General features: G+C 41.4%; 2 protein-coding genes across 2 annotated transcripts in view; one reads left to right on the top strand and one right to left on the bottom strand.

The window, feature by feature from the left end:
* LOC309509726 (cadherin-7) overlaps positions 1 to 27,796 on the top strand; it is a 159,194-nt gene that overhangs the window by 98,506 nt on the left and 32,892 nt on the right. Inside the window, exons 7-8 of the mRNA XM_082184550.1 lie at positions 9,822 to 9,958; positions 13,812 to 13,933. Coding sequence (XP_082040676.1) covers positions 9,822 to 9,958; positions 13,812 to 13,933 — 259 coding nt within the window. The remainder of the gene's footprint in view (positions 1 to 9,821; positions 9,959 to 13,811; positions 13,934 to 27,796) is intronic.
* LOC309509729 (uncharacterized protein) lies at positions 55 to 4,658 on the bottom strand. Its single transcript, XM_082184555.1, has 5 exons — positions 3,772 to 4,658; positions 2,995 to 3,045; positions 2,721 to 2,774; positions 794 to 2,252; positions 55 to 624 (listed from the first exon to the last, which is right to left on the bottom strand). Exons 1-5 carry the CDS (start codon positions 3,866 to 3,868, stop codon positions 408 to 410), a joined length of 1,878 nt encoding a protein of 625 aa, XP_082040681.1. The 5' UTR covers positions 3,869 to 4,658; the 3' UTR covers positions 55 to 407.

The following is a 27,796-nucleotide window of genomic DNA, read 5'->3' as shown; positions in this document are numbered from 1 at the left end:
ATGTCTGTAACCAAACAGTTGATGGACCCCACTAACTTCCATAGTAGGAAAGAAAATTACTATGGAAGTCAATGGGGTCCGTCAACTGTTTGGTTACAGACATTTTTCAAAATATATTTTCTTTTCAGAAAAAAGAAATACATACAGGTTTGAAACAACTTGAGGGTGAGTAAATGATGACAGAATTTTCATTTTTGTGTGAACTATCCCTTTAATGCAAGATTTTAATCATGTATTTCCGGTCAGAATTGGCTGATAGGAATTCCAAAAATTTCAACAGATAAGACCAAGTCATTTTAAAACATGCACATAAACAATTACATGACAATACACAATAAATAGAACATTTAATTAATAAATTAATCAGTAAGTCAGGACAGCCCATTTATCCAGGTAGTGAAATTGCATCACTCATGGTCAAGTGCATTGTAAAATGGATGAAAGTCCTTGGGTAAAACATGTTTCAGTTCTTGAAGGTGCTTGAACTTCAGGGCTTTAATTTTTGGGGCGGATGTATAGAGTGGGGTCACGATGACACACGTCTTCCTCAGGGATGGGGATGTGAAGGGTTGCCAGTTGTCAGAGTGTTGTAATTTAAACTCCATACTGCCATCCACATTGTATCTAATAGATAGATTAAAGAAAAGAAGGGGGAGGGGTGTTGGGGAACAAAGGTCACAGAGATTAGAGGGAACCAAAAGCATGTTTAGATTTATGAAACAAAATATTTTAATATGATATGGCTAATGTTTCATGTATTTGTGAAAAAGTGTGTTAAAAAACAAACAAACACCTGACTGCTCGAAGGTTATGCACCGTAGGATCTCCAACTTTGCTACCAGGTCGGACTGACTTACAGATGTTGACTTTGCTGAAGTCTTGGAAAAAGCTGTAACCAACATACTTCACCTCGTATGGTTTTGGACTGGAACGAGCTCCTCGAATAACTGCAGCATACTCAGCTGGAACATGTATGTCACGGTTTCTCAACTTCCTCTCAATCACACTGTGCACAGAGTCACATTCCATTTGTGTGTGACCTCTTTCAAGGTACTTCTGTGTCACAAGTTTCTTTTTCTCAGTAGCAAACTTTAAGAGGGCATTGCTCAGGACCAGATTTCTGTTTTGATAACCACACCCATCACTCCAAAGGATGAATTCATTGTAAGTGGGGTGTGCTTCAAGGTAATCCACAATGCAGGAGGCGAACTCGTTGGCAGAGACCCCAGCTTCACCCTCATGCCAAAGGTAATTTTTTGCTTCATGTGATGCCATATTGTAGACGGTAAAATTATGGACACCAAGCTTCATTTTGTAGTAGAGGGCAGACGCTTGAAGCTTTGGGCACAGGAGAAGGCCCTGCAGATCCATGCATGCAACCAAGGTGGTGTTGTTTGCAAGTTGTTTGTCCTTTACCTTTTCTGCTCGTGCGTCGTCCTTTTTAACACAGTGTTCCTCCCACACGGCAGCCTCGATGTTCCCGGCTTTGAAGGCACAGCAAGTGTCACACTGATCTTTCTTCGGATGGAACAGAGAAAGATTTAAATCGATGAAGGTGTTAGTGAATACTTGCCGTGACAGAGGCTGGATGCTGTGGTCTGCACATGATTGCTTATACTGTGTGTGGAGATGACTGATGGACTTGAAGAAAGGCTCCAGGTACATCTTTGATGAGGAGGACCTGCAGTAGTGCGATGGAACTTTTGGCAGATCCAGAAGGAAGGTCTTTAGGAAGTCCTGCTCCTCTGTCCTTACACTCACTCTTGCCATCTTCTCAGGACTTTCCCCTCTTCGCCCAACCCACTTTAAAAAAGTCCACTGCTTGATGCCAAGTGTAGACAGGAACATCCTTTGACAAACTCTGAGCCTTTTACCATCTACACATAAACAACAAAAGAGAGATGCTGACCTCCGAGATTGAACCGCTTCTGTCCGGCGCCGCTTGACATCACTCACCTCCACCGATGTTTTCACATACATTCTCCTCTCTTTCCATTCCAGTTTCCCCCAAAAATACTTGAAAATTTCCTCCCTCTTCCCTTCATCAATTTTGGAGCAGTGTAGTTTGCTCGATTTCTGGCAGGACACAGACTGGCACCGGCCGCCCATTTTTCTTTCTTCTTTGATGACAAATTCATTTTTTTTCCGTCCAAGATAAGATTGGCCCCTCATTCTTTTCCTTTTCTGGATGTTACCCTCCCAAGTGTCTGGGTTGGCCCTCTTCCTTGACCTTCCCCGATTATCAATGGCACCTTCATATGATTAAAATAAAAATAAAATAAAAATGATGTTCTACAAATGCACATTTCTCTTACATGGTTTCTTAGCATGTGGATATATGTGTGTGTGTGTCAGTGTGTAGGCATGCATTTAAGTTTGGCATTGCTGTGTGTGTGTGTGTGTGTGTGTGTGTGTGTGTGTGTGTGTGTGTGTGTGTGTGTGTGTGTGTGTGTGTGTGATGGGTAGGTTTAGGGGTAGGGTTAGTGTAAGGGGACAGAATATACAGTTTGTACTGTATAAAAACCATTAAGTCTATGGGGAGTCCCCACAAAGATAGTGAACCAGACGTGTGTGTGTGTGTGTGTGTGTGTGTGTGTGTGTGTGTGTGTGTGTGTGTGTGTGTGTGTGTGTGTGTGTGTGTGTGTGTGTGTGTGTGTGTGTGTGGCTGAGCACACTAGTAGCTGACAGAAATGTAAAAATAATGACAATAAGTTACTCACCTTCATTGACAGGTGTGTAATCCGGCTCATTTTCTGGATCGTTTTCAAGTGAGTCTTAGAATAATAAAGAGGAACACATTTAGTACAACGAATGCACTGTTCACATCATTCAGATATAAGATTGCATTCATTTTGACTGGTAATCGATTAAATATGCTAGATTTGTAATTAGTAATGGGCTTTAGTCTTTAAGTCCTACTCAAAACTAATGTGAGGTGGAGGCTGTAGTATAGTCTAATCTGAGAACAAGAAAAAGAATAATAATAATACTTACCCTCACTGGCAGCTATTTCGGAATGATTTTCTTTATCACTTTCCAGAGAATCTAACAACAATAAAGATAAAATGCATTTAGCACACTGAATAGCCTACAATGTTTGAATAATTCAGAACTGAGCTTGCATCAGTAGCTTTGACCAGCAAATGTACAGTAACTATACATTTTGAATTCTCTGTGATTAAAGGGATAGTTCGGCCAAAAATTATATTACCCTCAGAAGGCCTTCGTTTATCCCCCTGGAGCCAGATGGATTACTTTTGTGAAGGATGCATGCACATTTTGGGACTTCAACGATGTGGACCCCATAACTTCACATTATAACCACTGAAAGATCTAAGACATTTTCTAAAATAACTGAAAACGTGTTCGTCTGAAAAAAGATTGACATATGCATCTCGAACGGCTTGAGGGTGAGTAAATCATGGCTTAAATATCATTTTTGGGCGAACTATCCCTTTAAAATATTTTAATTTAGCCACATACAACAGATGCAACAGCAGTTTCTTGGATCAAGGGAACCAAAATAACATGTGTGACAGGCTTTCATCTTAATGTGCAACACGTCAATAGGCTTTAGGTTGCTGTATAGGTAGCTGCTACTGGGAGAAAATAATTTAAGCCTAAAGTACCTACCCTCATTGGCAGCTGTCTGAGAACTGTCACTTTCAAGTGAATCTAAGAATGACAGAGAGGAAAACTAGTTAACATTTCAGTAATGAATACAATGTAGAATTAACTGTTTGGCTGACTCAATTCTATTTTCCTACAAACCTTCCTCCTCATTGTTGACCCTCGCAATCGCCTCAATAACAGCCCTATCATAGTTAACATTCATCAATTCACACAGCTCCTTTACAGAGACAGACATCCTGTAGGAAGGGAGAAAAACAGATCAGAAAAAAATATAGCGCTATGCCCAGTCAACATTGTTTCACTTCACTTCGGAAATCCGTGCGTTAACATCTTCACAATAAAAACGTAGCAAGATAACTCAAGTGCTGGAAATTCTCAGCCTCTGGCAAGCGGTGATAGCAGTATGAGTGAGGCATGTTCTAGTGACAATCAGACAGTAGCATTACAGGCTATAATTTGATCAGTTTGACTAAGAAAAAAAAAAAAAGTTTGAATCTTATCAATGAGACCGAGATTATTTACATACTAGCAAGCAAACTAATCTGTGAAGAACTAGATTAGAACTAAACTGTGGAGAGCTTCAATGTCGTACTTTCGTCAGCCAGGTTCACAAATATAAAAATAAATAAAAATATTCGGTGACAATTACTTCGTCTAGACCATTTACCGATAAATCATAGTTGTGAATATATAATAAACTGAGAACAGTTGTCAAAAACAAACGTTTGCTGATACTTTACCTCACAGTGTTATTCGGCTATCCAGTGCTGAGCTTCGATGAAACTTAGACCGGCGAGATGCTTCCACAGGGCGGGAGATACGCGGCGTGATTGACAGCTTTGACACCAAATGGATATACGTGAAAATCAGATGACATGATTTCACAACTTTTCATTGGTCATTTAGACATGTGAAGCATACTGTATACGGAAATGAACCTGGACATTCTATCCGTCGAAAAATCTCAAAATCGGCAAAATGGACATACGCGGTTTTCATCGGACAGCGACGGTATGCTAATCTCCAACTGAATGGGAACATGACGAATGTGCTTCCAATTTCTCACAATCCTAGAGCCATCCTCTACATTGACCATTTCAAAGGAATTGTCCGATGTGTGCTTAAGCAGCACAAAACGAGTATCTCTATTCTTCGAGTCCAGCTTACCATCTTCCATACTCGCCACATATACAATGTCTCCCAACTTAACCCTCTGGGGTCTGAGTGGTTTTTGGGGTCCTTGAGATGTTCTGACATGCCCTGACATTTGTGCTTTTTTCAGTTGCTTATAAACATATTAACCCCCTGAGGTCGGCTGTATCGCCGGCGATACCAGCTCGCTTTTTTTTTATCAGTGTAAAAGAAACTCATAAATACTCTGTTGACTTTGATTTTCCATAGGAGTTTCATACATCAATCGATTCTGTTAAATGTGTATTATTTTTGTGTACACTCACAATAAAAACAAAGTGTTGTGCTTTTTGCCAAATAAAGAAAAATAAACACGAAGCGAGTTCTGCCTTCTCTCTGCCAGTGAAGTCCATTCTGAAACGCGTCCGAAAATGAACAATAACTCAGCGAATACTCAGTCAAACAGGCATACAGACACACAGGCATGGAGCTTGAATTCTCTTCTTTTAAATGAAGTAATTTATATAAAAAAACTAATATTCTCATCTTGTGAAATCTGTATTAAAAGAGAGCGATTCCAGTCAAGCTCATCTCAGCTCATTACGTTTTAATCGGCTCCGCCCACGGAGAGCGCGCGCTATTCAAACGCAAATGACTGAGACGATCCCATACAAACTGTGAACGCCCACATATCAGCTCGAGAAAACACATCAAGTTTATTCAGATGATCAGTGTACTTGTCTACACTGTCTCGCAGCGCTGTGAGGAATAATAATAATGGAAAACTTACCTCAGAAGTGCTGGTATTTCGAGGAGCAACAATACTGTAGTAAGTTTTTTTTCATTCTCAAGTAAATCGCGTTTCTGTGTGAATGAATGAACGCAGAGATGCGCTGTTTACCACAGCTCGCAAAAAGACAGTTTAAATTTGAATTGCGTTTCTGTGTGTGAATGAATGATCTGCTTTTAGCAAACTATTTTGCTATAAAAATCGACTGAAATATGTTGAAATAAAATGTATTTGTATAAGCAACGTATTAAACGGCAAATTAACATTTATATTCCTTATAATAAAAACGAAAGACCTATGTTACAGACAAATGAAAGACAACATTACGTTGATTAGTTTTGGATAGATTACACATTTTTACTGTAAAATATCTGCCACCTCAAATAAGCTTTTATTTGACAATTTTTGCTAATATGTTAAATATAGTATGTTTTGTCAATGTAGGCTATATTCGAAGTAGTGAATCCTTAACTTTGAAATATGTATGATAAAATGTATACTTTAGTTTTTACAAACAAAGATTACATTTCAATTGTTGTTGTAATTGTAACCTTTTTAATAAAAAAAATATATATTTACAAGGTAGATGTAAACAAATTTTAAAAGGTAAATATAAGCCTTTTCTTTAAATAATTTTTATTGTGTTTTATTATTGACAAATTTGGGGAGAGGATACATATTCCAAAACTGAAAATACAGTATGAGAATTAACTGCACAATTACTAGACATGTTTTCCTTGGATATTATACAATTTGCAAGCAAAATCTGTGAAAAAAAATAAAAATAAAATAAATTGACATGCTTCCAACTGTGAACCAATTTGGTAGAATATATATTTCTCTTGCATTCTTTCTTGTGGCTATAGGTGACACACCTGAATGAATGGCTCATTAAGTATGCGGGCCCCATTGTCTCCTCAGGTGTGAACCACTACATATGCATGATGCTGTTGAATTGTTGACGCCCCTTGCGCATATTGCATTTACAAACAAAAAGTGTTTTACAAGATTTAAATCAATGTATTGTGTTATGTGAATGATAAGGGCAGGATGATTTTCACATCATTTTGAAGAACAAACTCTAGGCAACGACATCAATTAGTCAAAAGTCTTATTGTCACATATTTAGTATGTGTTTTGTGGCCTTATTTCAGAAACTTTAGTTTTTAGTTTTTTCAATAACCATGCATAAACATAATTCTCTCAAAAATACAAACATGTACATGCATGTTGCTCACATATTATGGTAGCCCTGTTTGTGCTAAATAGAGTGTAATTATACCTTTGCCATTAATATGTTTATAAGCAACTGAAAAAAGCACAAATGTCAGGGCATGTCAGAACATCTCAAGGACCCCAAAAACGCCTCAGACCCCAGAGGGTTAATGGCAAAGGTATAATTACACTCTATTTAGCACAAACAGGGCTACCATAATATGTGAGCAACATGCATGTACATGTTTGTATTTTTGAGAGAATAATGTTTATGCATGGTTATTGAAAAAACTAAAAACTAAAGTTTCTGAAATAAGGCCACAAAACACATACTAAATATGTGACAATAAGACTTTTGACTAATGGATGTCGTTGCCTAGAGTTTGTTCTTCAAAATGATGTGAAAATCATCCTGCCCTTATCATTCACATAACACAATACATTGATTTAAATCTTGTAAAACACTTTTTGTTCGTAAAGACAATATGCGCAAGGGGCGTCAACCATTCAACAGCATCATGCATATTTAGTGATTCACACCTGAGGAGACAATGGGGCCCGCATACTTAATGAGCCATTCATTCAGGTGTGTCACCTATAGCCACAAGAAAGAATGCAAGAGCAATATATATATATATATATATATATATATATATATATATATATATATATATATATATATATTCTACCAAATTCTACCAAATTTTATTTTATTTTATTTTTTTTTACAGATTTTGCTTGCAAATTGTATAATATCCAAGGAAAACATGTCTAGTAATTGTGCAGTTAATTCTCATACTGTATTTTCAGTTTTGGAATATGTATCCTCTCCCCAAATTTGTCAATAATAAAACACAATAAAAATTATTTAAAGAAAAGGCTTATATTTACCTTTTAAAATTTGTTTACATCTACCTTGTAAATATATCTTTTTTATTAAAAAGGTTACAATTACAACAACAATTGAAGTGTAATCTTTCTTTGTAAAAACTAAAGCATACATTTTATCATACATATTTCAAAGTTAAGGATTCATTACTTCGAATATAGCCTACATTGACGAAACATACTATATTGAACATATTAGCAAAAATTGGCAAACAAAAGCTTATTTGAGGTGGCAGATATTTTACAGTAAAAATGTGTAATCTATCCAAAACTAGTCAACGAAATGTTGTCTTTCATTTGTCTGTAACATAGTGAAGACTAAAATTTCATCTTTTAATATAATTTCATTATTTTATTATTGAATATTATGTATCTGTACTATTATTCTTTATTCATATTCATAATCAGTTGTAGTATCTTATAGAGTTATAGAGTTTTATGTGCATGTGAGTTTGAGTGCATGGGAGAGACTATAGATAGCATGGATTCATATGAAGATCATATGTCAGAGATATAGGAAGACAGAGGGGTGTGTACTGTAACATGTTTCCAACTGATGCAGATGTAAGCAACAAAGATATGTTCTTAATATGGAAGTGAATTGTGCCATGTGTTCGCATGACATTTTTAAAGCTCAAGCAATATAGTTTGTTACCATAAAAGGAAGCCTCTCAGTGATGTATATAAGCTCAATCTTACTGTACACATCAGAGAAACTAAGAGAGGAGAGAGAAACTAAGAGATGTGAGGGAAGAGAAATACGAGAACGTATAGACCTGGCATGAATGTAACATCTTCTCAGAGTTTCTCTCCTGACATATAAGAATAAAAGATTCTTCTTGGCAAGATAACTGGTGTCCGGTCCTGTGAATCTAATAATAAGGGGAAAGACTAAATTCCAAGTCTACACATAGGTCTTTCGTTTTTATTATAAGGAATATAAATGTTAATTTGCAGTTTAATACGTTGCTTATACAAATACATTTTATTTCAACATATTTCAGTCGATTTTTACTCAGTATAGCAAAATAGTTTGCTAAAAGCAGATCATTCATTCACACACAGAAACGCAATTCAAATTTAAACCGTCTTTTTGCGAGTTGTGGTAAACAGCGCATCTCTGCCGTTCATTCACACAGACAGAAACGCGATTTACTTGAGAATGAAAAAAAACTTACTACAGTATTCCATCCGTTGCTCCTCGAAATACCAGCACTTCTGAGGTACGTTTTCCATTATTATTATTCCTCACAGCGCTGCGAGACAGTGTAAACAAGTGCAATGATCTGAACCCCAGGGGGTTAAAGTTGTGTTCCTTGGCTCGTCTTGTCATGTCTGCGTACTGTTTCATTTTCTCATTGTACCTTTTATGATGACTTTCAATGTCTTTTGTTTCTCTTTTGTCTGTGATGAGACTAGGCAACTTCGTACGCACATCTCGTCCAAACATCAGATAAGCTGGTGTCTCACCCCATGCTCTATGTGGTGTAGATCGATAGGCAAGAAGAATCTTTGAGAGATCTTCACTCCAATTTTGTCCTTCACTTTTAGCTGCTTTGAGGGCTTTCTCCAAGTAAACGATGAAATCGTTCTATTTTATCATTACTTTTGGGGTAGTAAGTTGAGGCCTTGATGTACTTAACTCCACTAGTTCTCAGAAATGCCTCGAAGACGTATCCGACAAACTGCTTCCCGTTGTCAGTCACTACTTCCAAGGGATACCCAAATCTGGCAAATATTTGCATAATTTCCTTGGAAACGGTCCTGGAAGTTATATCAGCAATGACTACTGCTTCAGGGTATGACTTGTAGTAGTCTATAACAGTAAGTATATAGACATTCTGAATAGAACTGACACGGGTGGTTGCAGGCAAACAGACGAAGATGAAGAGTGGAGTTCCAAAATGAAGTTTAATAAGAAAAGGCACACACACACACACTAAACGTAAGCGTGACTGAACACTAGAAGACTGTTGAGGATATGCTAAGTTTAAATTAATAGGGGGAAAAAGCATCCAAGAATACTTTTAGTCATGTTACAGTTAACCAGGTGAATTCTTTTCCAGGTTAGAGCCAATGATGATGAATAAGAAAAGAAGAAAGCCTATAAATATTAGTTTATTGTCCGTGTTATTATTGAAAGACTCGTGACTGGTGTGTCCAGGTACTCCATAGACCGTAACACAGACCTGGAGCGCTTCTTCAACGTGGATGCTCTGTCTGGTGTCATCAGCACAGCCAAACCTCTCGACAGAGAACTCAATTCAGTCCACAACATCACCATATTTGCCACTGAGAACCGTGAGTATAATATAAGCCACATCTGATAATCTACATTTGCATAATTAAAAGCAGAACAATTGTGTATACATGCCTTAGTCAGAATATATATATATATATATATATATACATGGGCGTCGGAACCATTGTATATGGGTGGGACAAGACCCACCCACTTTTTAAGACCAATAATATTGGACCCACTTACTTTTACCGTCTCTGATTCAGCGCATTTGTCTGTTCGCTTTTCAGAGCGCCGTCAGTCAAATCCATTCCACTTGAGGAATTCCCTAATAAATTAAACTCCATTTCCGCTGAATCGCTACATTATATTTCTTAACGAGCCGCAACTGACGAAAGTAACCGCCCGTTGAACCCTTCCAGTCAAATATTGCGTTGCAAACATCAATAACAGCTTTAAGTTGTCATTGCTGGCAAATGACCATGGTATTAGCGGGATAATCCACGGATAGCTGTGCATTTAATGCACGACGTGGAGGCAAAGAACCGCCCGACGTGAAGTGGAGTTTAGTTTACTTGTTTTAATTAAAAGACACTAGAATAAATGAAATGGTATTTACTCCAGTAACATTTTTCTGGGGGAGGACCCACCCATTTTTTTTTTTTTCTTCCGACACCCATGTATATCTATATATATATCTATATATATATATATAGAGAGAGAGAGAGAGATATGTAGCGTCTGGACCAATCGGACAAACACAATTCATTTATTTAATGAATAATCCAGCAAACTCACTGTGAAACTTTCACCAAAAGCTAACATCCCAAATGAAGCTAACACACTGGCAGGACGGTGTCTTGTTACAGGAAACACAGAGAGTTTTACGATCAAAAAGAATGTGGCCGCATGTGCAGGAGAGAGACAATGGGGAGACAGAAACAATCTTCCATGCAGACTTCGCTGCATTAATCAGAAACGAACTGATCTAGAAATGAATGTGCATCCCAGAAACTGTGTGAATGATTGTGATGTTTTGTGTCCTATTATGTATACACCATGGTATGTATTTTATTATACAACCAACGGTCATTGTAACCTCCTGTATCATGTTTCCTATCTAATTAATCCTCCTTTGATGACTCATGCTTTGATGTGCATCACCTTCTCTTAGAATGCAGTGTGGATTTGTTCTATCTGAGTATTAATGAACAGAAAAGAGTACTTGAGACAGCGTCATAAATCTTTCCAACAAAGGAAACTCCCGCCAGAAATCCCCCCTTTCTGATTGGTTTAAGACCACCTGCAAGGTGTGCCTTTTGTTAAGCTTTAACCCTCTGGGGACTAAGCCCTTTTTGGTCAGTTTTCTCTATTTTTACATTTGGGCTTATAAACCATGTTATGGAGATGGAACACCATGTGTTTGGTATCTATGGATTCAGAAGACCTTAAGCTAACATAAGAATGCATGTAATGTGTTTATAAAGGAAGTATGAGTAAAAAAATTAAAATAAACTAGATAATTTCAAAAAACGAAAATTTTATTTTAGTAATTTATTACTGAAAATCACACCTTACACAACAATAGTGAACAGTTTTTGAACAAAATATATATTTTTCTCAAACCCTTTACTTGACAGACATTTGTAATTGTTCAATCAAAAGTGTAAAGAACAATTAAATAATGAACTTTATATACAAACAGTCCCAGGCGTTTTTTCTCAGGCATGCCAGTGATTCGAATTTCTCCTCGTCACTTTCCAGTAACTGTTAATTGTTCCAGAGCTTGTTCTGAGGTAAATCTTTTACTGCTTGCCATCATAAAAGTGCTAAAACAATAAAATAATAATGCTATAATTGCTAATATGCTATATATATAAACATTATAATTGTTCTGTCTCTCTCATATAAATCTGTGTGTGTAATTCTACGCTCCGTTCGCTCTCTGTCTCCTTCTCCACTCGATGCTATTTGCGTCATATCACTTACTATAGTACCACCCCTTGCAAGGCTACAGAGTCCTCTGATTAGCTAGAATACGTCATGGTAACCTTCCTCTGATTGGGCAAGAAAAATATTCCTCCCAGCGGCAATTTTTCCATTGGTCTTTGCGCGTGGAATATTCCTAACAACATCGATTTCATTGGCCTTATACGCAGTGGTATTGCGCAACAAGGAAGTGTGTACACCATATACCACTGTTTTCAGCGGAGTCTGAGGAAGACGGCAAAAAAGACCGCATCTCTCTATCATTAATAGTTTTTAAGATAATTACACATTTGTAAAAGTATGCCATTTTGGGCGGTACCGCCCAATCCGTCCCCAGAGGGTTCCGTTAGCCCTGCCTCCCTTCTCAGCGCTTCTCATCCGACTACAACACTGCTTCTGCTGTTACTCAGCTGATACCCCCCCACACACACACATGCACACACTGGGGCCCAGGGCCCTGCAGCAGGCCTCGACTCACAACAGCCATGTGCTCATCCGGAGAGAGAGGACTCTCTCTCCACCACAACAGCATCAAGGACAACCTCAGGAGTTCAACATCTTCATTCAATGCAGAAGAAGTCCATCACAACTCCCACCATTTTCTCTGCGTGTCCTCTCCGGCCCAGGGCTGGCAGGCCACAATCTGCACTTCAGCTATGAGAACAGTGTCGAACTAACCACCAAAGTCCAGCATATCTTCTCCATCCAGCGGAGAAGAAACGATTGCAACTTATACAGTGACGTTTGACACTCACGGACCCATCAACGAACCCAATCTTCAACCACTTCAAGAATTGACCATGCAAGTATCAATTTAATGAGGTGCTCTGAAAATGATAAGCTTATGGTTCTTTTCAATGTTAAATAGATCTTTTCCATAGTTCTATTTCCTGCTTCCGGCTCCACATCACTCACCCCTTTACCTATGCATGTATGTATGTATGTATGAATGTATGTATGTTTGTTTAGTGTTAGTTATGTTTGTGAGTTAATGTTTGAGCTAATATTGTTATAGATAGATAGATAGATAGATAGATAGATAGATAGATAGATAGATAGATAGATAGATAGATAGGACAATAAAGCACTTGAATGTGAATGTTCTTCTGGGACTGATTGTGGCCTGTAGCTCAGGGTCTATGAGCTGAGCTGCTGACTAAGGCATGTCTACACAACTGTTCTTTGTTTAATTATGGAGATGTCTTGCCGTGAGGTGACACACGTACAGAATAACACTTTCAAGGATAAAGGATCTCACTCCACAGAATCTTGATGTGACTCTCATCAACACACACTAAATGTCATTGCTAACATTATTCATTCTTACAGATCAGACTGGAAAGTTCTCCACAAGTTAATTCACACATTCTCAAGATAAAGTTAACACTAAATAAATCGAAAACTGGTTTCACTAATTGACTCGTTTGCAGGTTGGCGAATAGTCAACCATTCAAAACTACAAAACTACAATTCTGATTTCTTTATTTGTCAGAAAATCATAACGATCTAGACTAGGGGTGTTGAAACCTATCCTGCACTGTCCTGCAGAGTTCAGCTAACCCTTATTAAACACACCGAACCAGCCGTGTGTTGGAGCGGGTAGAAGATAACGTCATGTCAGCTTTACAGGGATAACAGGTAAGTGATTCAGTGATGCAAACAGAGTTCTGAAAGGCAAGCTAAAGTGTTCAGGATGTTGGCCTTCCAGGAGCAGGATTGGACACCCCTGATCTAGACATAACATCATACTGTATTATTGACCCGTCTTAGACCACCAATCAAAAGTCTCTTTCTATGTGGTGAGTCTGTATGTCTTAGCGAATAGCTGTTGATGCTAACTGTGTGTGTGTGTGTGTGTGTGTGTGTGTGTGTGTGTGTGTGTGTGTGTGTGTGTGTGTGTGTGTGTATGTGTGTGTGTCTCAGAGGACCCGTCTCAGGTTGGCAGAGGAATCGCTTTGATCACAGTCATGGACATTAATGATAACGCTCCAGTGTTTGCTCTTGAGTACGAGACACTGCTGTGTGAAACTGCTGCACCTGGACAGGTACGTGTAGCGCTGTGCATGTTTATTACGGGTGTCAAAATGCAACAATACATCTTTACGGTAATAAAAATGAAATTCATTGATTATAGAATTTAAGTACGATGACTATAGTAATAACCAATCTGTCAAGGTTGTAGTGAAGGATGAGCGAGGACTCAAAGATGCAGTGTTATGGGCTTTGCTGGCACAGGACAGAGAACATAAGGAGAATAAATAGGAGGGTAACGAGAGAGTAGGTGGACAAATAAACCAATAATCAAGGAACAATAGGGGTGAGGTTAAGGCAATCGACAGGAGAGCACATGGCACATAGAAACAAACATGACAAGCCATGTGCTCACACCAAACATGACAAAAACAAGCACACGACCAGCGAACACAATCACAACACGAACAAGCAGTCAATGAGAGCCCTCACCGACCGCCTGTCCACACCAAACATGAGTACATGAAAGCACAGGACCGATGGAAAACCACGAGCTTCTGCTGCACAGAACACAACACACACACACACGGACAGAAGAGCGTACGGCCCGAGCGAACTCCAAAACACACGTTCACACAATGAGACCAGAGCGCACAGAGAATCCCATCCCGTTCACTCAGTGGAAATAAAACACACAGAGCATGTCTGAACCCCGACACGGAACCGAAACCATCCCGTTCACTCAGTGGAAATAAAACACACAGAGCATGTCTGAACCCCGACACGGAACCGAAACCATCCCGTTCACTCAGTGGAAATAAAACACACAGAGCATGTCCGAACCCCGACACTGAACCGAAACCAAACTAGACAGAAGTGCCGGGTCCGCACACCATGCTCTCGTGGACAGAAGAGCGAACTCAGAGCCGCGAACTCCGAACCGCAAACTCAGAACCGCGAACCCAGAGCCGCGAACCCAGAACCGCGAACTCAGGCCCCCTTGGCCTCTGTCCATCATGGCCTCCTAATCATCCCCATATACTGATTGGCTTCATCACTGTCTCCTCTCCACCAGTAAGCTGGTGTGTGGTGGGCGTTCTGGCGCAATATGGCTGCCGTCGCATCATCCAAGTGGATGCTGCACATTGGTGGTGGTTGAGGAGATTCACCCCTTCTATGTAAAGCGCTTTGAGTGCTGAGAAAAGCGCTGGATAAATGTAATTAATTAATTAATTGAATTAATTAATGAATTAATGTATATATGCATTAATTGCACGAATAAAGCACATTCCTCTCATGAATTTGCACTGATTAGTCTTCTAGTTTAATTTAAAACACTTTTGTCTGTATTCAAAGACAAGGCTCAAGCCTAGTCCCAGACTAAAATGCACATTTGAACTGTTTTAACTGAAAGCATAGCTTAAAATATGTTGTGCCATTGTTTTGTAGATGCACACCAGTGATGGGTTTTTCAATCTAAGCCCTGTCTGTGAAACCGGGCCATAAAGTAATAATTAATTATCAACACAGTCAGCCATAATATGAGATTATGGGCCCTATCTTGCACCCAGCGCAATTGACTTTGTACACCGACGCATGTATCATTCCTATTTTGCACCCAGACTTTTCCCTCCACAGACACACGTCGGTTAACCAAGAAATACACTTGCGCTCCCGGGGCGGTTCAGCGCAAAGTGCACACGCACCGGCTCCTCTCAGTCCCAGTATGGTGTTTACATGTTCACCCTCGTATAAGTCGTTGAGTTTGAGTGAGAGTGAGTGTTTGACGCGTTTGTCTAATTTTAGGCGCACATATGATCGGAGGTTTATGTTAGACATAAACAAAGCTTCTTATGAGTTAAGCTCTGTGGACATTGACGAGCTTAGGACATTAGGATTACTTCGCCGGCCTACTACATCACTGACCTCGACTGCTGTAATTCAACCGCTGAGAAGGCGCCGTAAGCGGTTTGAGAGGAAACAAAAGAGGGGAAAGCGTGGAGGTATTCGGGCTAGGCTAGCGGCCAGCCCACACAAGCCGGCTATTCCAACCATTTTGCTTGCCAATGTACGCTCCTTGGATAATAAAATGGACCATATACGGCTACTGAGATCTGTCCAGCGGACGCTTAAAGACTGCTGTGTTTTTATATTTACGGAGACGTGGCTTAAAGACAACATTCCGGACTCCGCCATTCAGATTGATCAACTGACGTGTCATCGAGCGGACCGAGTCCTCGTCAAGGGCGGTAAGACCAGCGGTGGCGGGGTCTGTGTGTACATCAATGATGCTTGGTGTGGGGATACTGTGGTAGTCTGTAGACATTGTTCACCTCTAGTGGAGTTTATTATCCTCAAGTGCCGACCCTTTTATATTCCGAGGGAATTTACAGCGATCTTGCTGGTTGCTGTTTACATTCCACCCAGCACTAATAATAACGATAAGAACGAAGCACTCAATGATTTGTATCATGCCATTAATGAGCAACAGACAGTACATCCTGATGGATTCCTCATATTGGCTGGAGATTTTAACCACACAGACCCTAGATCTGTGTTTCCAAAAATATACCAACATGTTGACTTTCCAACGCGGGGGGAAAATACTTTGGATCTGGTATATACAACTCATAGAGGGGCATATAAAGCTTCACCCCTCCCTCCCCTTGGTTTCTCTGACCACACCACTGTCATGTTAACACCAGCATATAGACCAAGGGTGAAAGTCACTAAACCAATCCAAAGACAGGTACGTGTATGGTACCTCCTCAGCACTTCAGGACTGTTTTGCCACTACAGACTGGGACATGTTTAAAAAGGCTGCAACTTACAACTACGAGACTGATATTCAGGAATATACTGAGACAGTTACTGCCTATATCACCAAATGCATTGACGATGTAACTGTAACTAAGACTATCTTCATACGTGCTAATCAGAAGCCATGGCTGACAGGAGAGGTTCATAGCCCACTGAGGGCACAAAATGCTGCCTTCAGAGTTGGTAATGATGAGGGCCTGAGAATGGCAAGGGCCAACCTGTCCCGGGGCATCAGAAAGGCAAAAAAACAGTACGCTAAAAGGATAGCCCAGAACTTCGAAGACAGTAGAGACACAAGGAGACTGTGGCAGGGAATCCAGACAATCACGGATTACAAGCCCTCAACACAGACCTGTGATAGTGACATCTCTTTGCTAAATGAACTCAATAACTTCTTTGCACGCTTTGAAGCACACAACTCCACTCATGCACAGAAGATCATACTACCTTATGACGACCAGGTTCTGTGTCTTTCTCCGACCAGCGTGATGAGATCCTTCTCCAAGATCAACACCCGAAAAGCAGTTGGTCCAGACAATATACCTCGTCGGGTGCTAAAGGATTGAGCTCAAAGATGTCTTTACGGACATCTTTAATATTTCTCTGAGCCAGGCTGTTGTACCTACATGCTTTAAAACTACTACAATAATACCAATTCCAAAGAAATCAACCCCATCTGTCTTTAATGACTATCGCCCAGTCGCACTGACTCCTATTGTCATGAAGTGCTTTGAACGGATAGTCATGCAACATATCAAACACATTATTCCTCCTTCCCTGGATCCTTTCCAGTTCGCATATCAGGCCAACCGATCCGTCGATGATGCAGTTTCTACTGCTCTTCATTCAGCCCTCTCTCACTTGGAAACAAAGAACTCTTATGTGAGAATGCTTTTTATAGATTTTAGCTCGGCTTTTAATACCATCATTCCACAGCAGTTAATACAGAAACTGGACCAGCTTGGCCTAAACAACTCTCTGTGCAACTGGTTGTTGGACTTTCTTACTGGAAGACCACAGGCAGTTCGGGTTGGTAAAAACACATCTAGCACCATCATATTGAACACAGGGGCTCCCCAGGGATGTGTTCCCCCTGCTTTTTACTCTACTAACCCATGACTGTTCACCAATGTACAGCACAAATCGTTTTATTAAGTTTGCGGATGACACAACTGTGGTGGGTCTCATCAACAACAATGATGAGACAAACTACAGAAATGAAGTGTGCCAATTGGCCAGGTGGTGCAGAGAAAACAATCTCTGTTTAAACGTAGAGAAAACAAAGGAGATTGTTGTGGACTTTTGGAGAGCTCATACCCAGCACCCTTCTTTGATCATCAATGGTGCTGCTGTGGAGAGAGTAAGCAGCACCAAGTTCCTGGGTGTGCACATAACAGAGGATCTCTCCTGGTCTTCTAACACCGCATCACTGGCTAAGAAGGCCCAACAGCGCCTTTATTTCCTGCGCAAACTGAAGAAAGCTAGAGCCCCGGCACCCATCATGTGCTCTTTTTATCGTGGTACCATTGAGAGCGTCCTGACATGCTGCATCACTGTGTGCTTTGGTAATTCCACTACTCACAACCAGAAAATGCTGCAGCGTATAGTGAATGCAGCCGGAAAAATCGTAGGTGCTACATTGCTTCCCCTCAGTGACATTTATAACTCCCAATTAACCAAAAAAGCACTCAGCATAGTGGGTGATCCCACCCACCCCTCACACTGCTTTTTTAGACTTTTGCCATCTGGGAAGAGGTTTCGGAGCCTGCAGGCCCGAACCACTAGACTGACAAAAAGTTTTATCCACCAGGCCGTCAGGAAATTTAACTCTCTTCCTCCTGCCTTTTTAGTACTTCCCTCTCTGCACTGAACTTTGACTCTTTGTTATAATAGCAAATGGATATGCACACATGTATATGCACACATGTATATACACACGCATACAAGCATGTATACACACACACATGCACATACACACACATACATACAAACATGTGCACACACATAGATACATACATACGAACACAATGCACTAGACACTTTAAAAAATTGCTGCTATTATACTTTTAACTTATTGAAATTATCATGTGCCGAATGTTTGTATTGTGATTTTATATATAATTTTTAATAATTGTCTAGTGTTGTGTTGGGGATTTTAACACCATGGGTCTGAGGGAAACGAAATTTCAATCTTCTTTATGTTCTGTACATAGAGTAAGAATTGACAATAAATTGAACTTGAACTTGAACTTGAACTTGAATTTCGCCACTAACCGAAAAAATCTAGTTTAAAGTCAGTGGCGCGTTGCGCATGTTATTCATATGCTATTTTAAGGGCGCATGCTTGGCCATAATCAATGTAGCGTGTGCACAACGCGCATACACTTTGATTCTCTCATCTACACAGAAGCAGCAATTTTCATTTTTGCAAATCATACATTATTACGATAGATAGATAGATAGATAGATAGATAGATAGATAGATAGATTAGATAGATAGATAGATAGTTTATTATAAAAGCATACATCTAGCTTACACATTTACCCAAATTATCATACGCCTGTTTAACCGTAGTTCCCTTTCAAGGGAACTTCAGGCTGCGTCGAGACGCGGTGGGAACGCCCTGCGTGATTGCGTCGTGAAGCACGTGTATAATCAGTCCAATGGAAAGACGAGACGTCATAGGCGGGTGACGTCATCGACCAGGAAGCTATAAAGCACACCTGCGACAGACCACGGCAGCTTCTGTGCCTTCAGCAAGCGATCTGTGTATTCTGTCATTGTCATATTTATTGTTGTCTGTCAAGTTGCAATATTTATTATGGCAAAAGAGAGCAAGCAAGTGTTGTGTTGTTCCCTCCCCACGTTATATCACGGGTGGGGACACACACTTCAGCTTTGTGTTGCTTGTTTGGGAGTGGAGCATGCCAACAGTCAGTTCTCGAGGGGGCTGACTGTGAGCATTGCGAGAAGCTGTCCGTGAGGACGCTCCGCTCCCGCCGGCCGTTCTTCGAGGAGGACGGTTCGGTGCGCGCGCCCCGAGGCGCGGGTCCCGCTGCTGCCGAGGCACGGCGTCGACGCGCATCTTGGGGATCGCAAATGGTTCTAACAAACACCTGTTCGATCCACGTGCCTTATCTCGGGGAGAAGCACGCTCTGCGGTTTCTCCTCCCCGGGATGAGGCACGAAAGCTGCGATTTCCAGTTCTGAGGAATTGGTATCGTTAGTGTTTTTGTTTTAAAAATAAATAAATAAAAGAAAATAAGGCAGATGTTTATGAGTTTTCAATAAATAAATAAATAAGTCAGCTCATAACTCTGTTGAATAAAGAGGAGCTTATAAAAGGAGGTTTTATATAATGCTGTTGCTAAGTTAAATATTACTGGCCAGCCGAACATATATGAGAGTGAAAGTATAAGGAAAACTCTATATCTCAGCCTCCTCATCGGGGAGTGCCGTTTTTTCCCTATCTCCACACTGAGGTGTCGAGATCGTGGAATAAACCGGTTTCTGTTTATGTGTTTTATCCCTAAACTTCTACTATAGTAATGTTATGGGTATTAAGTATCATGGGATGACAGTGCCTCGGGTTAAAGAGACGCTTGCGAGCTATCTCTCCCGTGTTGGTGTCATCATAACCCCGACGTTACCCACCAGCCACCATAAATAATAGATAAATATTATTAGGCAGCACTGGTAGGTAAAATATATAAGCATGGATGAATGTGAGGATGTAACAACAGATAAACTATACCGGGGAGGGACGGTTTCGAGAAATCGTTTCTCCTCGGCGTCCTCTGGGTGGCGACTCTCTGAGGAGGGTCGCAGCGCTGCCAGTTCGGTTGTTTCCTGCTGGTGGCCACGGAGTGTTATATTTATATATATATATATATATATAGTTTTTCTGATGTAAAGAAAAATTAAGATAAAATATGTCTTTTCTTCTGGACGCTCCGCTTTCAAAAAAACGAAGAAAAAACTCCAAAGGTTTCTTCCTCACCGATCTAACGTTCCTGAGACTGCTGGGCGGGAGCAGTCTCAGCATACTTAAGCTCCTCGCAGCATAGAGTGCGGTAAAACAAAGATTCGCCATTCGGGCTCATCCACAATCGATGGGGACCTGGGTGGCGGTCACAGTCTAGCCAGTTAGAGATATGCAAGATCTGAGGACTGTTTTATCTCTAAAATAGCTAAAAATGGAAGAAGCCCTGACGCCGAGGCTGCAGGCTTCTGAGGGTGGTCCCCTCCGGGGTAGGGACGGTTTTGAGAAATCGTTTCTCCTCGGCGCCCTCTGGGGTGCGACTCTCTGAGGAGGGTCGCAACGCTGGCTGTTCGGTTTTCCTGCCGGTTCGCCGTTTCAGGACACCGAGGTGTCAGCGTCCCCAAACAATCCTCCGAGGAGGGACGTAGAGCAGTCAGTTCGGTTTCCCTGCCGGTTCGCCGTTTCAGGGCGCTGAGGTGCCTGCTTTTTCCAACGATCCTCCGAGGAGGTTCGTAGGAACAAAGCTAGTTAGAGGTAGACAAGATCTGAGGACTGTCGTTATCTCTAATAAAACTTAGACAGAAGTCCTGACGCTGAGGCTATCAGGCTTCTGAAGGTTCCCCCGGGGCAGGGACGGTTTTGAGAAATCGTTTCTCCTCGGCACCCTCTGGGGTGCGACTCTCTGAGGAGGGTCGCAGCGCTGCCAGTTCGGTTGTTCCCTGCCGGTTCTCCTTTCAGGGCACCGAGGTGTCAGCGTCCCCATACGATCCTCCGAGGAGGGGCGTAGAACGGTCAGTTTGGTTGTTCCCTGCCGGTTCGCCGCTTCAGGGCACCAAAGTGACTGTTCAACCAAATCCAGAGGCCAGTCTCGAGAGACTGGTTCTCCTAGTAGAATTTCTGGCAGCGTGGAAACTACTGCCATATATTTCTCAGTGGGTCCTGCACACTTTAGAAAAGGGTTTCAGAATTCAGTTCGGTTCTCGTCCGCACAGATTTCTAGAGGTCCTCCCCACAGTGGTGGACCCCGAGCAGGCTCTGGTTATGGAGCAGGAAGTACTGACACTTCTGCAAAAGGAGCTATAGAAGGGGTTTCTCCTCCCAGCAGACAGTCAGGGTTTTACAGCCGTTACTTCATTGTTCCGAAAGAGGATGAGGGGTTGCGTCCTATTCCAGACCTGCGTCAATTAAACAGCAGGTTTCAGAATCTCAAGTTCAAAGTATGCTATACGCTAACATGATTGTCACAGATTCAGTCCGAGGACTGGTTTGTCACAATAGACTTGAAGGACGCTTACTTATCTATCCATCCTCATCACAGGAGGTTCCTGAGGTTTGCTTTCGGGGACGAAGCATACCAGTATTGGGTTCTTCCCTTCGGCCTAGGTTTATCACCCCGCATCTTTACAAAATGCGTGGATGCAGCTCTGGCTCCTCTGAGACTCCAGGGCATTGGCGTATTATACTTTATCGACGATTGGTTGATTTTAGCTCAGTCCGAGCAGTTGGCGGTTCGGCATCGAGATGTCGTTCTGTCTCACATAAAGAGGTTGGGGTTGTGGCTCAACGCCAAGAAGAGTGTGCTCCTCCCAGCTCAGAGGACCACTTTTCTGGGTGTTTTATGGGATTCGACAATAATGCAAGCACGTCTGTCTCCTGCACGTATTTCTGCGATTCTCACAGCCGTAAAGGGGATACAACTAGGCCAGTCACTCACTGTGAAACAGTTTCAGAGACTGTTGGGGCTCATGGCAGCTGCGTCCAACGTAATCACTTTTGGCCTTTTGTACATGAGACCTTTGCAGTGGCTCAGGATCAAGGGGTTTTCTCCGAGGGGAAATCCATTTCGCACGATCAAGGTCACGCGGCGATGCCTTCGTGCCTTGGTCATGTGGAAGAAACCTTGGTTCCTCGCCCAGGGCCCAGTGCTGGGGGCTTCTTGTCGACGCGTAACGCTTTCGAGTGGCCGCTCGGCGAAAGGTCTTTTGCAGGACCATCAACATTCTTGCCACATAAATCGGCTAGAAATGATGGCGGTATTTCGAGCTCTCAAATACTTCCTGCCAGACCTGAGAGGTCACCATGTGCTTGTCCTTCCAGACAACACACTGATGGTCTCGTATATCAGAGCAGATATCCTGTTGAGGCAGGGGCTGAGGCCCGGGGAATGGGGACTTCACCCCAAGGTGGTGGAGCTCCTTTAGGAGAACTTCGGTCAAAACTCAAGTCTACCTTTCGCATCGTTTATACAACGCATTGCCCATTTGGTTCTCCCTGATGCATCCAGCTCTGCTTGAACTGGATGCAACGTATTAGGTGTGGTTGAGGCTACACCTGTACGCATTTCCCGATATCTTTGCTCCCGGGAGTTACTCTCTTCCGGAGTTATGGATACTATGGGCTTGGCCTCTGAGGGGGCCCAGCTCATAGATTCAGGTCTCTCGACTGAGGTCGTGGAGACCATACTCCAGTCTAGAGCTCCCTCCACGAGAAGACTGAATATGCATTGAAATGGAAATTGTTCTCTGCCTGGTGTGGAGAATGCCTTCTGAATCTTGCTATCTGCCCTATGGTACAGTACTTGATTTCTGCAATGAATGTTTCTTTGCTGGGTTATCTCTGAGGAGAGATCCTTATTTCATCTTCTCCGTGGTACTTGAGGCTTAATACAAGCCAGATCAGGAAGAACTTAATCTGTTTTGCCCTGTCCGGGCTCTTGGATGCTTATGTCCACAGAGCTGCAACCTGTGGCATATATATAAGAGCAGTTATTTGTCTGCTTCAGGTTATCTAAGATAGGTTGCCCTGCATCTAAACAGATATTGAGCAAGTGAGTAGTAGAGGCTATCTCACTTGCTTATGAAGCGGCCGGACAGCCTTCACCTTTGGCTGTCCCGGCCCATTCTACCAGGAGTATGGCTGCCTCTAAGGCTTTATTATCAGGAGTTTCACTCTGACATCTGTAATGCGGCAGGCAGGTCCTCACCGCATACATTTGTTAGATTTTATGACTTGGACCTTAGGCTCCACTCCAGGGTCTTGGGTGCTTGTTTCCTAGTATGCGCATGGTCTTCATACAGAACAGGCATTTGTCATATGGCGTCGTGGGTATTGGGTTCCCACCGCGTCTCGACGCAGCTCGAAGTTCCCTTGAAAGGGAACGTCTCAGGTTACGTATGTAACCCTGGTTCCCTGAGAGGGAACGAGACGCTGCGTCGCCTTGCCATACTCCCTGCATGCCTGTGATCGACTTGCTTCGGCTTTCAGAAGCTGCCGTGGTCTGTCGCAGGGGTGCTTTATAGCTTCCTAGTCGATGACGTCACTCGCCTATGACGTCTCGTCTTTCCATTGGACTGATTATATACGTGCTTCACGACGCAATCACGCAGGGCGTTCCCACCGCGTCTCGACGCAGCGTCTCGTTCCCTCTCAGGGAACCAGGGTTACATACGTAACCTGAGACGTTAATGTGGGTGTGTTTCTCCATCCCCAATGTCACTTCTCTGTGTTTTACGGCCCTGACGAGAACGTCGGTCTCCTCGGCTGTGAACCGCTCCTGGCGTGCGTCTGGCAAATCCGCCGTTGTAATTGCAATCCGCCATGGAACAAGCGCGCCTGCTCTTAAAGGGAATGTGAGATGACGCTCTGATTGGTTTATTTCACGTTACGCCCAAACCACACCTATGAGTAATGAAGCTACTTCAGACCAACACATTTTAGATTTGCGTCGGAGAGTCATTTATCCCGCCGGTATATTAGCAACAGCGCCGAGACCCGCCCACAAAGATACTTGCGTTTCGCACTTGATACTTGCGTTTCAGATCGTTAAAATAGGGCCCTATATATTAAGTGTGTGTAATGTGCTTGTATCAGTGTTTCACATTCACCTCATGTGGTTTGGATAGACAAGATGCAGTCAAACAGAAAGAAGAATGAATGACAGAGAATGAAGGTCAGAGGAGGCACACAATCCATGCATCACACAGCAAATATTTATCAAAAGTCTTTTGTGGAGGTACATGCCTGAACTGGGTGCTCTTGGCATCAGGAAAATATAATCAGCAAGAGAGAAAAGCCACAAGGACATGAAAAAAGTATCATAGATCAAAATGATACTATTAAGGAAATGGCTGATAGGCTAATTTAATGTGGATTTGCATTGGCTCTTGCTGCTCATAAAAGCAAATAAAGGAAAGCTTTCTTTTAAATCTGCTACTAATCATACCAGTTTGTGTTTGGCTTCCCTTCTGTTGTGTCAGTGGCTCAGCTTCGAGTTTAGAATCAAAAGAATCTGAAAAAGTTGGCTGTGTAGAAGCAGAAGTGAGCACTATTGAGTCTTTCAATTGACGTATACTCTGTACTTTGAAAATGATTTCAAGGTACATGTCTTAAATCTGGAATTACAGTGGAGCATAAAATGATGTCCCAGACAATTAGAGTTAATACTAGACTTTTGTGACAGTGGATTAATATGACTGAAGAACCAACTCAAGTCAAGATAAGTCCCCTTCATGTATATAGCGCTACAGATTGTTTCGATCCGCTTCACAGAGATAACAGTGTGGATCGGAGTCTGATGAGGAGAATGATGTGCGTGTTCTTCCTCTACTAAACCTCAGGGTTAGTGTGTATGAAGGTGCGCTCACTTGCTCCCGGTTGTTTTGTGCTTGGTTTTGGCTTCTGTTTGTTTACTTCGACCTTGTTATTACTTTTGAGTTTTGTTCTGTCTAATACTTTTACATCATGTGTCTGACAGAAATTGTATTTGATTACGTTGTTTTTTTTATATTATATATTTTTTTTTTTTCTACTTATGTTAATAAATATTTTTGGTTGCAACCATACCAACCTTACTCTGTCCTTATTTCATTTGTCACGGCTTTGAGTCGGTCGTGACAATTGGAAAGTGATAATGGAACAGAGATTGTTTTGGCTTTACAGCAGCTCTACTTATTGTCCAGTTTAAGTAAGTTTTTGATTGATTAATTTCCATTGTAAAAATTATTAGTTATTATCTTAGGGGCCGCTTACACAACACTGTTTTCAACAGAAAACAGAAAACTTTTAATGTGTTCAGGCTCTTCATTTATATGACAGCTGCGTTTTGGTGGCCTGAAATCACAATAGACGTGAAGGACTATAATGCGTTAAGAGCTCGCTCAAGCACTGGAGCTAAACCATTTAGTGCTTTGTAAGTAATCAGCAATATTTTAAAATGCATGCGATGTTTCTGTCACGGGTGGTTGCAAGAAGGCAGATGAAGATTACACTTCCAACACAGAGTTTTAATGATAATAGGCAAAGCAACATACACCATAAACGTAAATATAAACATAAATGTGACAGTTTAATAGGGAGCCAGTACAGTGTTGACAGAACTGGGCTAATATGGTCATACTTCCTGGTTCTGGTAAGAACTCGAGCTGCTGCGTTTTGGACCAGCTGTAGTTTGTTTATTAAGCGTGCAGGGCAACCACCCAGTAGAGCATTACAATAATCTAGCCTTGAGGTCATGAACGCATGAACTAATTGTTCCGCATTTGTCAATGAGAGCATATGGTGTAATTTAGATATATTTTTAAGATGGAAGAATGCTGTTTTACAGATACTAGACACGTGACTTTCTAATGAAAGATTGGTATCAAAGAGCACACCCAGGTTCCTAACTGACGACGAAGACTTGACAGAGCAGCCATCAAGTGTTAGACAGTATTCTAGATTATTACGTGTGGGAGTTTTTTGTCCAATAATTAGAATCTCTGTTTTTTCAGAATTAACCCTCTGAGGTCTGAGCTGTTTTCTGGGCCCTGGAGGTGGTCTGACATGCTCTGACATTTGTGTTTTTTTCTGTTACTAGTGACATTTTCATGGCTAAAGTCTAATTACACTGTATTCAGCACAAACTCTGCTACAATAATATATCAGCAGCATGTATGTCAAAGTTTGTAGTTTTGAGATAATGACATTTATGCGTGGTTTGTGAAAATACAAAAAAAAATTCTCACTGAAATAAGGCCATGAAACCCATACTGATTATTTCTTCACAAGACTTTTGAAAATGGTATGACATAGCCTAGAATATTTGCTCCAAAACTATGTGAAAATCACCCTGACTGCTCATTCAGATAAGACAATATATTGATTTAAAATTTCTGAGACGTGTTTTGTGTGACAAAGCCATATTCGAAGAGGCGTGATCATCTCATGAATATGTAAGCTTTTAACACCTGAGAAAGACAAAGACACTCCCCTAACTGCCCTATTAGGAGCGATCAGGCCCTGTCATTCAGAGCAACCTTGCACAAAGAATGAGGAGATTTAACCCTCTGGGGACCAAAAACGCGCCCACGCGTTTTGCTCGTTTTTTTTTTTAGCAATGAAAAATAAACACAAAATGCTCTGTTAATTTTGATCTTTCATTTTCGTGTAATACATCAATCGATCCTGTTCAGTTTCTATTTTTTTTCTGTATACTCACAATACAAATAAAGTGTTTTGCTTTTTGACAAATAAAGAAAAACTAACATGATGCTATTTCTGCCTTCTCTCTGCCAGTAAACTCCCATTTGAAACGCGTTCGAAAATTATCTATAACTCCGCGAAAATTCAGTCAAACAGGCAAACAGACCCACGGGCATAAAGCTTGAGATCGCAGCTTTTAAATGAAGTAATTTATATAAAAAACAAATATTATCAGCTTCTGTAATCTGTATAAAAAGAGAGCGACTCCAGTCGAGCTCATTAGGAGCCATTCAAAAGTAATGTGACCACTCCCCGGAGAGCGCGTGCTATTCAAACGCAAATTCTGAGAACCATTTCAGTCTGTGAAACGCCCCCACATCAGCTGTAAACAAAGAGGCATAATATAGCCTACCTTATGGAGAAAATTTTCCGTGCTGATATGAGGAGCAGATCCCGCTGAGGAGTGAGGTAGGCTAAGTTATCCTTTCTCAAGTGTTAATGTGGAATAACGTTATGGAATAACGTTGTAGGCTTATGTAAACAAAAAGATGAATCGCGTTTCTATAATATGAATCGCGCGTCTATTTGTAAAGAGTGTTTAGCCTAAATATGAATCGCGCGTCTGTGTGTGAAAGAATAAACTGCTTTTACAGTTACAGTTACTGCGTTACAGTC

Source organism: Leuciscus leuciscus, assembly GCF_965113295.1.
Source record: "Leuciscus leuciscus genome assembly, chromosome: 11".
Taxonomy (NCBI): domain Eukaryota; kingdom Metazoa; phylum Chordata; class Actinopteri; order Cypriniformes; family Leuciscidae; genus Leuciscus; species Leuciscus leuciscus.
The sequence above is the reverse complement of the archived record's forward strand: the minus strand, read 5'-3'. Positions and strand labels throughout refer to the sequence as shown.